This window comes from Mandrillus leucophaeus, unplaced genomic scaffold (assembly GCF_000951045.1).
Source record: "Mandrillus leucophaeus isolate KB7577 unplaced genomic scaffold, Mleu.le_1.0 Scaffold789, whole genome shotgun sequence".
NCBI classification, from domain to species: domain Eukaryota; kingdom Metazoa; phylum Chordata; class Mammalia; order Primates; family Cercopithecidae; genus Mandrillus; species Mandrillus leucophaeus.
Genome location: NW_012108574.1, coordinates 402,050 through 417,706, shown reverse-complemented (window position 1 = coordinate 417,706; position 15,657 = coordinate 402,050). Strand labels below are relative to the sequence as shown.

General features: G+C 51.8%; 1 protein-coding gene across 2 annotated transcripts in view; it reads left to right on the top strand.

Moving 5' to 3' along the window:
* The window catches only part of CD276 (CD276 molecule), a 36,681-nt gene extending 31,495 nt beyond the window's left edge, over positions 1-5,186 (top strand). For both annotated transcript variants that reach the window (XM_011967118.1, XM_011967120.1), the window contains 3 exons: positions 357-398; positions 1,850-1,885; positions 3,622-5,186. In XM_011967118.1, coding sequence (XP_011822508.1) covers positions 357-398; positions 1,850-1,885; positions 3,622-3,644 — 101 coding nt within the window. In that variant the 3' untranslated portion in view covers positions 3,645-5,186. The remainder of the gene's footprint in view (positions 1-356; positions 399-1,849; positions 1,886-3,621) is intronic.
* Positions 5,187-15,657: the final 10,471 nt, after the last annotated feature.

The following is a 15,657-nucleotide window of genomic DNA, read 5'->3' as shown; positions in this document are numbered from 1 at the left end:
CTTTGGCTGGGTGAGTGGTGGGCTCCAGGCTGGGTGGGTGGTCTTTGGCTGGGTGAGTGGTGGGCTCCAGGCTGGGTGGATGGCCTTTGGCTGGGTGAGTGGTGGGCTCCAGGCTGGGTGGGTGGTCTTTGGCTGGGTGAGTGGTGGGCTCCAGGCCGGGAGCCCCTTCATGTTGTCACAGGCTGGGCTCTGCTGTGCTCTGTTCTCGGGCTCCAACCCATGTCTAGCATTCGGACCACAGGTCAGGCCCACTCAGGCCCTGTTCACTAGCTTCCTGCACTCTTGGGTGGGAAAGTGCTGGCATGAAAATGGGCTTGTGAAAGAGTTTTGTTTATTCTGAGTTCTTGTGTTTGCAGGAGCTGAAGACCAGGATGGGGAGGGAGAAGGATCCAAGACAGGTGAGTCTGAACTTGGAGCTGGCACTCTTGGCTGGGAGAGGGACATATGGGAAAGGAGAGAGGACTCTAGGATCTGGAGGGGACAGATTTGCTGTAAGGTTTGAATGAAATGTGTTCTCTGGACTGAGGCCTTGCCACCCCGGTGAGTCTGCTCTTTGCCCAGAGTTAGGCAGGAGGTGGATCACCCGGTTCCCTCCCAGGTGTGTCTTCATTTCTCCTGCCAACCTTTACCCATCTGCCAGGGCTGATTCCACCTGATTGGCCCCACAGTGTGGAGTCTGGTAGCTTCCTAGGGGTGGGAGCAGGGACTCCAGAGACAGGGCAGTCTGGGTTTAAGTTCCAGCTCCATCTCAGGTAAACAGAGTGGCCTTGAGCAAGATGGTTTGCCTCTCTGACTTCAGTTTCTTCTTATGTAAAATGGGGATAATCACAGATTCACAGGTTGTTTGAATTATTAATTTAATTAATTGAGATAACATACATAAAGGACCTAGTACCATACCTAGTGCCAAGTGCTTAATACGCTGGAGTCCTATTACTATTAGGCAAACAGCTTAAGACAATCCTGTTCTAGTTACAGGCTCTGTAGCTTTGGGCAAGGTGCCTTGCTCCTCTGGGTGTCAGTTTCCCATCTGTAAAATGTCATCCTGACCCTGCCCTGGCTGTTTTGAAGCTCTCTCAGGTGACTGGAGAGGGAGGTACTTGCAAAGGACATAGGAGCATGGCATAGTAAGCTGGGGGCCCAGCTTGGGTGGTGCCCAGGCACTGGTGCCCATGGCTGCTGGAGGCCGACTTCCAGGGGATCCTAGGCTGGGAGAGGCAGGTTTCCGCTGAGCCATTTGGGATGGTTCCAGTTAATGCCGGTTTCCTCCCCACCCCCGCAGAAGGAAGGGCAGGAGATTGACACTTGGGGACTGCTATAAATTATGCCAATTAATTCTTTGGCTGTTGGTGCCCAGTGTGGCAGGCATAGAGACAGCTCTGGGATCAGACCTCATTTTTCATGCTCAGAGGCAGATGTAGTTGGCAGAAGGGAGGGAGTGGGGAGAAGAGTGTGGGTGAGGGAGTTGGTTAGTCTCATTCCACATGGTCCCAGGCCCACCTGCAAATCTGCCAGCCTCCTTTAGCTTCTCACATCACCCTGTGTGTAGAGTGGGCTCAGGGCAGTTCCGCAACTCCAGCTGGAGGTGGAGGGCTCAAGGGTTGTCCCATTCTACAGATGCAGAAAACTAAGGCCCAGAGAGAATGACAAGCCACAGAGTGGAACTGGGACCTGGGGCTGGGGCTTCGGGCAGCAGCCTAGGGCCCCTTCCCCTGTGCTGTGAAGTGGTCCCACTCTGCTAACTTCTCCCGCCCTTTCCAGCCCTCACTCCTTCCTCTGCCTGACTCCCTACCCCACCACCTCCCACAGTTCCTCACCATGTATGCCTCCTTTTTTTTTTTTTTTACAGCCCTGCAGCCTCTGAAACACTCTGACAGCAAAGAAGGTAAAGACACCTGGGCTTGAGATTGTGTCTGTGTATGCACACATCTGTGTGTGAGAGACTGAGAGGATGGGTAGGCATCATCCTTTCACTGGTGACCTGAGGCCCCCTCTGCAGAAGAGCAGCCTCAACTTCCCCGTGGTGAGATGGCAGAGGGCTGAGTAACCAAGGTCCCATCTGCTCTAATGGGACCCAAATATGACAGAGGCTTAACCAGGACAGTTTATTCCTCCTTCCTGTGATAGTGTGAGCATAGGTAATCATAAAACCACTGATGACCAGAAGCCAGGTTCCGCTTACCTGGATTCTGCCCTCTTCAACTTCAAGCTTTCATTCCTAGGTCTAAGAAGCTGTTCGAGCTCCCACACCCCCTCCAGAGCCAAGAGGGAGAAAAAGGAAGGATATGTTTCCTTCTAGAACTTGACTGGAAGTAGCCTGCGTCACTTCCGCTCACATCCCATTGGTCAGAACCCAGGCATATGAGCCCTAACTCAGGGGAGGCTAGAGAAATGTTCAGCTGGGTAGCCATGTCCCCGGTACACAGTAGGTGGTTAGTAAATGTCCATAGTCATTATTAGGCCTATTGTTGTAATGTCAGTGATGACATTTGGAAATGTAGGAGATAAGTCATTTCTTTCCTGTTGTTCAGAATCAAATAACCATAGAAGATTTGGGCAGATGGAGATAAAAAGTGTCAGCTTAGGCCAGGTGTGGTGCATCACGCCCGTAATCTCAGCACTTTGGGAGGCCGAGGTGGGTGGATCATTTGAGGTCAGGAGTTCAAGACCAGCCTGGCGAACATGGTGAAACCGTTCCATCTCTACTAAAAATACAAAAATTAGCTGGGTGTGGTGGTGCATGCCTGTAATCCCAGCTAGTTGGGAGGCTGAGGCGGGAGAATCACTTGAACCCAGGAGGCGGAGGTTGCAGTGAGCTGAGATCACACCTGTGCACTCCAGCCTGGGTGACAGAGCGAGATTCCATCTCAAAAAAAAAAAAAAGTCAGCTTGGTTTTGAAGAGTTTCTGGCCTGGTTGGACAAACCAGTTTGCTTCCTAATCCTGCTCCTTGGTGAGGCAGCCTGCCCCTTCAGTCTTTGGCCATGCTGGACAACCACAGAGGCAGTGCCCAGATGGGAGAGCTCCTCTTCCCAGGGACATACAGAGCCGCAAGAATGGGTGAAGGCGAGGGCAGGGGCAGGGCCCAAGCCCTTCTTCCCAAGTCTCCATTCAGCTCCAGATGCAGAGTGGGGTCTGAAATATGAGTCTTTGGGATGGCCCTCCACATGGAGACAGGAAGCTCGGGGGAAGGAGGAGGGCCCCTGCCGTGTCACTCTCAGGGAAATCAGTGTGGAGGGGACACTGGGTATGCTGCCTGCTGGACGAGGGAATTGGGCCTGGCCTTGGAGGGTGAATGGGATCTGGAGATGAGAAGGGAAAAGTGTTGCACTTAGAGGGGAGTGAAGGGAAGTGTGTAGGGCTGTGGACCTGTGGGGACTGAGACAGGGCTGCGTGAGGTGGTCCCCCTCAGGTGCCCCGGCATGCCTGGCACCTGCATCTGTGTCTGGGCCTCCAGGGCAGTGGTCAGCATGGGGGCTGTCCGTTGGGCTGCTGTCTCACACACACTCCCCACCTGAAGTGTGACCAGGTGCCTGGGCTTCTGGCACGATCCCCAAAATAGAACTTCTGGCATCTAATGCTTTTCCCATCCCTTTTCTTTTCTTCCCCTCATGAAATGAAGATGATGGACAAGAATTAGCCTGACCATGAGGACCAGGGAGCTGCTGCCCTTCCCTACAGCTCCTACCCTCTGGCTGCAATGGAGCTGCACTGTGACCCCTGCCCCCAACAGATGCATCCTGCTCTGACAGGTGGGCTCCTTCTGCAAAGGATGTGATACACAGACCACTGTGCAGCCTTATTTCTCCAATGGACATGATTCCCAAGTCATCCTGCTGCCTTATTTCTTACAGACACAGTACACAGACCACCCACAGCCTTATCTCTCTAAGTCATCCCGTCTGCTGCCTTGTTTCACCGTACATACATTTCCTAGAGACACAGCACACTGACCACATCGCCACCCTCTTCTTCCAGTGCTGCGTGGACCATCTGGCTGCCTTTTTTCTCCAAAAGATGCAATATTCAGACTGACTGACCCCCTGCCTTATTTCACCAAAGACACGATGCATAGTCACCCCTGGCCTTGTTTCTCCAGTGGCCAATGGCCCTGATACACTAGTGATCATGTTCAGCCCGGCTTCCACCTGCATAGAATCTTGTCTTCTCAGACAGGGACAATGCGGCCTCAGCATCTCCTGGAGTCTAGAAGCTGTTTCCCCTCCTTCCTCCAATACTGGCCTTTTCCCTCCCTGCCCCAAGTGAAGACAGGGCACTCTGCGCCCACCACTTGCACAGCTGTGCAGAGACCTGCAGATGCACGTGCTGGAACACGTGTGGTTCCCCCCGGCCCAGTCTCCTCTGCAGTGCCCCTCTCCCCTGCCCATCCTCCCCATGGAAGCATGTGCTGGTCACACTGGTTCTCCGGGGGTCTGTGATGGGGCCCCTGGGGGTCAGCTTCTGTCCCTCTGCCTTCCCACCTCTTTGTTCCTTTCCTTTCATGTATCCATTCAGTTAATGTTTATCGAGCAACTACAGATGTCAGCACTGCGTTAGGTGCTGGGGGCCCTGCTTGGGAAGATCAAGTTCCTCCCTCAAGGACTCCCCATCCAGCTGGGAGGCAGACAACTAACTACACTGCACGCTGCGGTTTGCAGGGGGCTCCTGCCTCGCTCCCTGCTCCACACCTCCTCTGTGCTCAAGGCTTCCTGGATACCTCACCCCCACCCCACCCCTAATTCTTACCCAGAGCATGGGGTTGGGGCAGAAACCTGGAGAGAGGGACATAGCCCCTCACCACAGCTAGAGAATCTGGTGGTATCCAAAGTGTCTGTGCAGGCGTGGGCAGGTGGGCAGGCACCAAGGCCCTCTGGACCTTTCATAGCAGCAGAAGAGGCAGAACCCGGGGCAGGGCAGGGCCAGGAGTGCTTTGGGGACATAGAGGGGACTGCCCCCCGCCCCCACCATGGTGCTATTCTGGGGCCGGGGCAGTCTTTTCCTGGCTTGCCTCTGGCCAGCTCCCAGCCTCCAGTAGAGTGAGACTTCAGATGTTCTGATGCCTTCTGGATGTCATCTCTGCCTGCCCCAGGAATGGAAGATGTGAGGACTTCTAATTTAAATGTGGAACTCGGAGGGATTTTGTAAACTGGAGGTATGTTTTGGGGAAAATAAATGTCTTTGTAAGAAACGTTTTCTCTGTGAAGTGTTTGGAAGCAGGGTGGGCCCCAGGCCTCAACCGGCAGGATTCTCTCCTGGATGTTGAAGCCTGGCCCTCCTTATCTCACCGTCCTGAAATCACTGGATCTCCAAGGCCATTTGGCTCCCTCCTTGCCTTCAGGTTCCCCCTGGATAAAGTGAAGTTGGTTGTCCAGAAAGCCAGGCCCTTTGGTCACTCTATGGGGCTCCTCCCAGTGGAAGCATCACCCAATTTCTTTCCCTCAGAAAACTCAAACCTAGGCTTGTTTAGGACCTCTGCTGATGTACCCATTTTAGAGACTGGGAAGCTGAGACTCAGTAAGAAGCTGGCACCAGGAAGAATCCTGAATGCTGTTTCTGGCTGACTCAATTGGATGGGCACCGGGCCAGGGATCAGAGGTCCATTCCCAGGACACAGTTCTGCCCTATGACCCTGAGCAGGACATTTCCCTTCTCTGAGCCTTGGCTTTCTTGTATGAAAAACAGCCACCTGTGCACAGTGGCTCCTGCCTGTAATCCCAACACTTTAGGAGGCTGAGGTGGGAGGATCGCTTAAGGCCAGGATTTCAAGACTAGCCCAGGCAATATAACAAGACCCTGTCTCTGCACAGAAATAAAAAATCAGCCAGGTGTGGTGGCACACACCTGTAATCCTAGTTACTCAGGAGGCTGAGGTGGGAGAATCACTTGATCCTCAGCTCAGGAAGTCGAAGTTGTAATCCGCTGTAATTGTACCGCTGCACTCCAGCCTGGGCAACACAGCAAGACTCTGTCTCTAAAGAAAAAAGGAAGAACAGAACTGAGGTTTTAACCACCTTCCACTTTGAAAGACTGAGAGGAGGCATGCAGGCTTCCAGAGAGCCAGATTCAGGGCTCTGGGAGCCTGCCTAGGGTACTGCATTCGTTTGCCCCTGGATGACAGTGTCCTGGCACTGGGACAGCCTGGAGCTTTGCAGACCCTGGGCAGCAGGAGGAGCCTGTGCTGGGGGTCAGGACACTTGACTTTCAGTCCTGCCTCTGCTAGTAACCTGTGTCCATGTCCTTCATACCTCTGAGCCTTACTTTCCTTATCTATTAAATAGGGGTGACAGGTCATCTCCCAAAAAGTATGTGGCATCCTTTACAAACTGCAGGGTTTGTTACAAAGTTGATGACCCTAGGGGTGAGATCAGTCATGTTGCTTGAGGTCCTGTCATTGGTGCTCTGGGTGGGTATTAGGATTGAAAGACTTACGCCTTTGCCCCTCCAACCCACTGTGTGCCCTTGAGCTTGCTGCTTCACTGCACTGGGCTTCAGTCCCTACCTGTAAGGTAGAGACAGTAATAGTTCCTGTTTCAAAACACTGTTGAGAGGGTTGGACAAAGTGGGTGAGAAGACACTGCAATCAGGCCGGGTGCTGTGGCTCACGCCTGTAAGCCTAGCATTTTGGGAGGCTGAGGCAGGCAGATCACCCGAGGTCAGGAGTTCAAGACCAGCCTGGCCAACATGGTGAAACCCCGTCTCCACTAAGAATACAGAAAAGCCAGGTGTAGTGGCATGTGCCTGTCATCCCAGCTACTCAGGGGACTGAGACAGGAGAATCATTTGAGCCCAGGAGGTGGAAGTTGCAGCGAGCTGAGATCGCGCCACTGCATTCCAGCTTGGGTGACAGAGTGAGAGTCCATCTCAAAAATAAATAAACATAAAAAGACACTGCAAACCATTAGGTGCTGGGCACACGTGAGGGGCTATTCTTTCCCTCCCTGCAGTCGGGCCCACGCACTGTTGCTCCTTAGGTGATTTTGTAGATTGAGCACAGTGACTTGGAACAAGCTGTCTGAAGCCCAGTTTGTTCATCTGTAAAACAGGCACAGGAACCCATGCTTTTTCTTTGTGACAGGGCTGGATAAGGCTCAGACATGTCACCGCATCGAGTGTTCTGGGCACGGACCCAGCAGGTGTGGGACTTGCCTGGAGGCTTAGGGGTAAAGAGAGTGGCAACTAAGTCCTCTGGTGACAAGTGCCCTGGGCAGCAGTATTTTTAGCTGCCCTTCCTGGGCAAAGCTCCAACTCCTGCATTTTAATGGAGAAATAATTCTCACAGTGCGACAAGCTGTAGCCTGCAGGTGTCACATCCATATTAAAAGAGGACAGAGCAAGGTTCATTTGCCTGGCTCAAGGTGTGACCAGAATTCGCCTCTAGGACCATTTGTAACCAGGGCTTGAAGACCAATTAGTGGATCTGACCACTCACCACCCAGAGGAAGGAGACTGGGAGGAGGGGTGAAAATGGTATGGCCAGGGCATCTGGATCTCCTGCCTCTTCTACTTGTGTGCTTGGAGCATTCTGCTTAACTCGCAGACCCTGGGCAGCAGGAGAAGCCTGGGCTGGGGGTCAGGACACTTGACTTTCAATCCTGGCTCTGCTACTAGACTGGCCTCCTTCTAGACTGTTGTATCCAGTCTTACACATTTACAAAAAATATATTTTTTTTTTTTGGTAATCAAACATTATGCAATGCTTTTTTCTGTTTTTACTCTTTTCCCAAGTCAATTCTTCTAGAGTGTCCTCATCCTCTTTGCTTTCTATATTGATGTGTAACATACCTCTAGTATTTATAAGATGCTAATCCTCAGTGTATGACTCCATGAATTTTTACACAAATCTCTACCCATATAACCACTACCCAGATCAAGATATAGAACGGTTCCTGGATTCCAGAAAGTTCCCTAGTGTCCCTACCCAAGCAACAGCCCTGCCCACTTGGCTGCTTTCACCAATTAGTTTTACTTATTCTTGAACTTCATATAAATGGAATCGTGCAGTACATGCTATTTTGTATCTAGCTTCTTGCAAAGAACTCCCTCATTCTTTTTAAATGGCTACATAGTATCTCATAGTACTGCTGTTCTAGCCTATATTTTGCTAGTTCCTACAGTTTAGACACAAATAATGCAGGCTTGTGCTCGAGTTTCTACAGTATGGAGCCCTAGAAGTGGGATCTCTGGATACATTTTAAGTGTTGGGAGAGTTGCCAATTGTTTCAGCTGCCTTTTTAGCCAGTCCCTGTGGCAGTAAGAATGTGCAAGTGAAGAAAACTTAGGGTGGCTGGAAAAACTGATTCTAGACAGGGTAGAGATGGTACTTGGAATTCACATCCAGTTGGGCTCTCAGAGACTTCAGAGTGGAGCCTGATTCAGTAGCGTACAGGGCCTGCAGTTATCCCTTCCATCTGCTCTGGACCACCTTGCCCTTCAGCATCTGTCTGTCACTGCCGCTGCCTCAGTTCCCAGGAGCTGTCTGGGATCCCGGGACCCCAGTCCTGGGTGAGTGTGTCTGCCTCCTGGTGGGTTATGTGGGCCCAGCACTGTGGTCTGAGTGAGTGTGTGCCAGGGTCGAGCCCTGCACCCGGAGCACCGTAATTGATGGGGGAAGGTTCTCAGCATCTTTGGGGTTTTTTTTTTCTTTTCTTTTTTATTTCTTTTAAAGAAGGTCTCACTCTGTTGCCCAGTCTGGAGTTCTGTGGTACGGTCATAGCCCACTGCACCCTCAACCTCCCGAGCTCGTGATCTTCCTGCCTCAGTCTCCTGAGTAGCTGGGACTGCAGGTGCCTGCCACTACACCTGACTAACTTACAATTTTTTTTTTTTTTTTTTTCAGAGACAGGGTCTTGCTATGTTGCCCAGGCTGGTCTCAAACTCCTGGGTTCAATCAATCCTCCTGCCTCAGCCTTCCAAAGTGCTGGGGTTACAGGCGAGAGCCACTGTGCCTGGCCAGCATCCTGTTGGATGCAGGTGGCTCAGGTTAGGTTAAATCTCTTGCACTTGTGTCAGAGAGTATTCATAGCCTTTGGCACTGCCAGCTCCAGGTAATTATGGTGACACTACTTCATTACTAATGAGGCAGAGCTTTGTTAGAACAGAGAAACTCCTGAGTCTCATAGAGGAGCCATAACCCGGCCCTCAGACAGAGGGTCTGTGACCTTTGCCCTCAGCCTTTCTCCAGCATCTGAGCAGCAAAATATCCCCTGCCCCTCAGCCTTCCTTAGCCAATATGATTTCTGCACCCAAACGCCCTCCTCTGGATGTGTTTCATCAGCGTCCCTTGCAGATTGAGGCTCTGGCATGGATCACGATGCTTCAGCTCATAATAGATCAGCTCTCACCTCCCGCGTCCTGGGCACTATGTTCCTAGTGATACAGCTCCTGATCCCATTAGTCCAGTGGTTCTCAACCCTGACTGTCCATTAGAATCACTTTGGGAGCTGTAAATGGTGCCTGGGCTCCATCCCCAGAAGTTCTGATGGAATTGATTGAGTTTATTGCTAAATATTTGATGTGCATATGCCACTGGCCCTAGTCTGGCTTATAAATTGATGTGAACAGGATTCGGAAGACAGCCCTGAGCAGAGACCTTTGAGACGCCACCTCTTAGGTAAGCTAGCTGTTCTCAGTGATCACCATATTGGACTCCGTGGGTTTTTTTTTTTTTTTTTAACTAAGGGAAGCACAGAAAATACAGGAGCAAGGAAAGTTGAGGGAAGTGATAATGTTTAATTCAGAAAGAAGGGGGCCCTGTTCCCTGTGTTGTGGGGCGGGGGAGAACAGGCATCCTGAGTTCCTGCACTCACTCAGAGCAGACACGTAGGCTCTGGGAGAATGATGATGAAGGATGCGGTGCCACTGGTGATGGTTCAGTCCTTTTTAGCTCTAGGAAATGGGGAGCCCTGCCTACTCCTGAGCGTCCCCTCCCCCTCCTCCTCTCACGGCCTCCCTTTTGCCTCTGTGTCTCTCACCTGTCGCCCCCAGGCCTCCAGATGTGCATAGCCACATGGCTGCTTTGGACTCCCTCTGCCCTCCAGCACCATGTCCTCCGCGGAGGGAAGGACCATCTGTCCTGCTCCCTGTAGCCATCAGTCTACATTTGTGTGCCAGGCTCAGGGAAATAATAGCCTTCATGTTTTTCCTGCTCTCCCCCACCTCCCGTCTCACACGTGCTTCAGAATCAGGGCATCCTGGGGTCTCTACCACATTGCAGCCCTGCAGTATCCAGAATGACTGAAGCACAGCAGCTCTCCTCTACCACCCCCACCCTCCTGCTTGAAGCTCTCTGGCCTCTAGTTCTTCCTCAGTCTCAAAACTCACCCATCTGAAGTCCACCTGCCTACCTATCTACCATAATTTACAGGCCAGAATGCTCCCTGGGTGCTGGTTGATACCCTATTCTGTTTCATTCCTGCTCCTCATATTTCAATATCCTCTCCTAAAAAGTCCCTGTGGAGTGTGGCCCCATTGTTGGAGGTGGGGAAGAGGGACTGATGTATCTGCAGAGCCTGCCAGCCGCTGAACTGACATTTTGCCTTATTTGCTAAGATAATTTAGTGTAATTTGCTACTAATGAATGAATGCACTTCTTGTTCTTAGAGCTTTTGTAATTGCATTGAAGTCCATGTGCTCGCTGACAGCAGTTCCAGCAAACGTTCCGGGAACTGAAGCTGGCCAGGTTGTAGAGGGCTCAGCCTCCTTGGGTGACCATGCTGAGGGCCTTGGTGACCTGTGAGGCATGGCCAGGGTGCTGATTTTCTTGGTGTCTCTATCTGTGCTGCTTTTCTCACTGTCCTCCTGTCCACTGCAGCCAGGAGGATCTGGGTCAGCCCAACAGGAGAATGTGCTGGCAGCCAGGGGTTCTGGACCTAGGACATTTTTGGAATGGGCTCTGCAGTGCTAGGAGAAGAGAGTGCATTCTGTTCTGTCTGCAGGATGGGTGATGAGGGAGTCAGGGGGAACTATAAGGGAGAAGGGGACAGAGATGACTGGCGAGTGACAGAAGTTGCATGTTTCCTATTCAATCGTGTTTATAAGCATTTGCTCCAGCTCCCCCCATCCCTGGATATGCCCTCTCTCTCCTCTGCCTATGCAGATCCTACACACTCCCTCCTATGTATCCCCCCAGATCTCTGCAACTCCATGTTTCATAGCTACGATGAAGCACTTGCTCACTCATTGCTCTCTGGGAACTCATCTCCCCAGAGCAGTTCTGGCTTGCCCCCACGCCCAGAGCCGGGCACAGAGCAGCTCCTGTCCTCTGGTCTGCTGCAAGCAGGAGGTACCCAAACCACATTAATTCAGGTCTCTGAATGGAAGTAACTAAGGCTGAAGTTTACTTCTACACTATCCACGAATAAAGGATTTCCCAGCAAATGAACAACGTAAATGAGGCTGCCGAAGGGTGCTTCACCTATTTAAAGGCATAATCTATTTTAAAAATCTTTTAGAAGCCCTTAGTTACCCAGAAACAATTGATACGGTAATTGCAAGCCATTTTTAAAATTTGTTTACTAGAGAAGACTCCCCAACCTCTGTTCATCCACTCCCATGCTCTGCTAACCCTTAGGGAGCTGGGTACTAAATGCTCGGTGTCCTTGTAGACCCCATCTGTAAAATAGGGTCAGGAGTAGTACCTTCCCCTCCCTCGTTGACCAAAATGGACAGAGATTGCCCAAAGGACAGAGCCTTCACGGGGCCACCTCACCTGCACTTACACAGTATGAATGGACAGATCTGGGCAGATGGCCCTGGACTCAGCCAGGACAAAAGAGAGCTTTGACCTGAGACCAATAGGAAGGGGTTGGATGGTCAGACAGGATATGTGTGGGGAGGATGGGGGTGGAAGCAGAGGCAATTTCTCATTGCTCAGCCCAAGATGGTAGCTGAAGTAGCCCCAGGCAAAAGGAGAAGCAGCCATGGCCCCCTGAGCACCAGCACTGCAGATCCCTGGCCTGCAGATCGATTCTGCTTTCTCAGTTTGATGGGCTTGTTGGCTTCGGCTTGGGGAGGAAAAACAAGCTCTTTCTCAAGGAGAGGAGCCGTGTCAGAGGTGGCTGTGGTGCCTCCATCCCTGCCGCACAGCCCACCCCTGCCCAGCCCTGTGAGAGATGCTGGGTCAGCAGTCAGGACACCATTCTTAGCCTCTCCCTTGGCCCTAGCCTGGCCTCTGCCTGCCTGGTGGTGTGGGGCGAGGCAGGCCAACATGCCTGGGCTGAGGGGCTCCTGTGGGCAGTTGTCGGGCCCTGTGCACCTGCCGCTGAGGCTGCTCCTGGTCCCATGTGTGTGGCCCTGGATGGATATGTGCCTTTGGCGGGGTGAGAGGGTAGGTAAGAGTGAAGACAGGAAAGCAAACGTCAGTATCCACAAACTTGGAAACATCAGCCTGCTGAGGAAGGGACCCTAAAGCCCCTTTTCCACAATATTGCTGAGCTCTAGAAGGGGAGGAATTGGGAGCAGCTGGGAGCAAAGCTCAGAATAGGACCCAGGAGGCTCTGCCCCCAGCTCAGTTCTGTGTCCACAGGACTCTGTGATACACCTCTGTGGGGTTCAATCTGAGGACAAGAGCGTGGGTATCTGAGCAGCCACTTCCTGCATGTGGTGAGGCAACCCAACACAGTGGGCTTTTCCATTTTGTAGCCCCCACAGAACCAGCCCCTCCAAGGAAGCACATGTTTCATTGGCAGCAGTGGTGGCAGTGGCAACTGAGCCCTTGTGGGGCACCACTCCTCCCAACCTCAGCAACTTCCTCTCTCCTCTTGTGGTTTTCCTAATAAACATCTTTAAAATTTTTATGAAGGCAGCTTCAATGAAGTAACACACCATTGCTTTAAAATGATTTTCTTCTAATAGGTAACTTGAGCACGGGCTCCATTTCCCAAACTCCTAAGGGCAGGCCCATCAGGGTGACACCCCAGGGTGGGCATTCAAGGCTCTCCATGAATGAGCTGAGCAGTGGGGATCCCTTCCCTCTCTCAGGACCTCCAAGGGCGGGCCAGGCCTGGCGGCAAGTGTGGTGTGACAGTGTCATAGGGCTCAGGGACTGGACTCTGGCAGAGGGGTCTCGGGGATCAGGCAAGCCAGTTAGGGCTCTGGAAGAACTCCTGACATGGGAAGAAGCTGAAAACTGGAAGTTTCTCTAGAACCATGGATAGCACCTCCAACCTGTGCCCCTGGGGCACTGAGAAGCCCAGAAGCTGGGAGCTAGGACTCCTCGGTCTCTGTCCCACTTTATTGATAAGAATGGGGAAAGGCTGTACTCCAGAAGGAAGTGATGAGTGCCATGGGTTTCTAGGGAGGAACCTGGACTGGGATGCCGTGGCCACTGAACAGTTGGTAGCTGAGCTCAGCTGCTCCCCAGCGGCCCTGGATGGAAAGGACATGATGGCAATGCCTTGTGTGCACATGTTGTGGGGTGGGTTGGGAGTAAGTTAGGATCTGCAGTTGGCCGCCAGATTTGTCTGTCTGGCCTTTGAAACTCCAAGAAGCCACCGCCTACCCTCCTTCTTACACAAATCCCTGAGCTGCCCTCTCATGGACAGGTAGGATCACACCTTGTCTAATCTCTTCCCGGTGCAGAGGGGGAAACTGAGGTTCCTCCCCATCTCTCAGCCTCTCCCTAGGCTAGAAGGAAAACCCCATCCGTATCTATCTCGTATGCAGACAGAGAGGAGGCCCTGATGGAGAAATTTTGGGAGGAAGGTTCTATTCTTGATTCTCACCCCACTTATCTCCAGAAAAGTCTCTTTCTAACAAGAGCTGTTTTCATCACCATTGCCTAAAGCCTGGAGCTGCTCTAATTACGTGTCAGGCTGGAATTTGACAGGAAGCATTTTAATTATTAATTTGAAGTGTGCTGAGCATGAGGGGGAGGAGGGCCGGCTCTGCAAGCTCACGCCCAGCCCTGTCTGTTGGGACCTCATTAATGACACCTCAGGCCTCCCAGACTTTCTTCTCCAGATGGAGCCTCTTCCCTGCCATGGCCCAGGGTCTGCACCTCCCACTCTTCTGACCTTCTAACCTCTCACTTTGCACCATGCTTTCTTATTTTTCTAAGCCATTTGGCACAGAGTCTACTGTTTCTATTACATGGGATGGAGGAGACTAAGGCGCATGGAGGGCAGGGAGTCCAGGGGATGTCACAAGTATGCATTAGCCACAGCCAGGGCAGAGCCTTTTGGGGTTCTTTAGTTCTTGCTTGCCAGCAGAGGTGGCCTTCTGCAGGGCTCTCTCACCTGTGGTGTGCCATCTTTATATCCATATCATCTAAGGTGGCATGCAAAGTTTTGTCAATTTGTTACCTGCATCTGATCCCATCTGATCCTTTTTTTTTTTTTTTTTGGTCAGAGTCTTGCTCTGTTGCCCAGTGTTGCCAGGCTGGAGTACAGTGGTGCGATCTCGGCTCACTGCAACCTCCACCTCCTGGGTTCAAGTGATTCTCCTGCCTCAGTCTCCTGAGTAGCTGGGATTCCAGGCGCCCACCAGCATGCTTGGCTAATTTGGTATTTTTAGTAGAGATGGAGTTTCACCATCTTGGCCAGGCTGGTCTAGAACTCCTGGCCTCCAGTGATCTGCCCTCATCGGCCTCCCAAAGTTCTGGGATTAATGGTGTGAGCCACTGCACCCGGCCTGCATCTGATCCTTTTGAGGAGTAGATTCTTTGCTTCATTTACACCCAGGCATGTGTGTGCCCTCTGGGCTGGACCACTTGTCCACTCCCAGGTGAAGCAGAGTTAGAGCCTGTCATGGGCTAAGGACATCATTTTGCCCATTTCCTCTCCTGCCCTCAATTAAGAAAGATTCATCCCCTGCTCATTGGTTGTTTCCTGGGTTTAACCCCTGGCACTGTCCTGTGTGTTGGGGCCTGTCTCTTCTGTCACGCATCATTGTTTCCGCATTCTGGATTCAGGGCCACAAAGCTGCAGGCTAGGATGCAGCCCTGGAGCTGAAGATTGTGCTGTGTCACGTGGGTCCAGCTGCTGCTGTGGTGTGTGAGGCTGAGATTGTATTTCTGTCCCAGGCTTCCTTCCTTGGATTGCTGGCCAGTCCCCTTCCTCTCCAGGGCATTCCTGCTTCTACCTGCATCCCAGGCTCGGTGCTCAGGAGCCTGTGCTCAGCCAATGGCCCCTACTTCATTTCTTGATGCAACTTTCCTTTGTGTTAGATTTGGTGCTGTATTTGGATGGGAAAGTCATGATCCACTAGGGGAGATAAGCATTTATGTGAATTTGATCTAGGCAGAACTGTGGGGTCCAGAGGAGGGATCAAGGAACCCTGGAGGAATTGGGGCAGATTTCCCAGACACAGTGATGTGAGAGCTGAGTCTTGAAGGACATTTGGTATGTTATTCATAGTTGGGTGCATTGAACAGAAGCAACTGTATTTTAAGCAGAAAGGAATTTAGTACAGGGTAGTGGGTGCTTACGCCAGCTTGGGGCTGGGTCTCAGGAAATGATTTCTTTTCTTTTCTTTTTTGAGACAAAGTCTTGCTCTGTGGTCCAGGCTGGAGTGCAGTGGTGTGATCTCAGCTCACTGCAACCTGCACCTCCCAGGTTCAAGCTATTCTCCTGCCTCAGCCTCCCGAGTAGCTGGGATTACAGGTGCATGCCACCATGCCCGGCTAATTTTTTTTTCTTTTCTTTTCTTTTTTTTTTTTTTT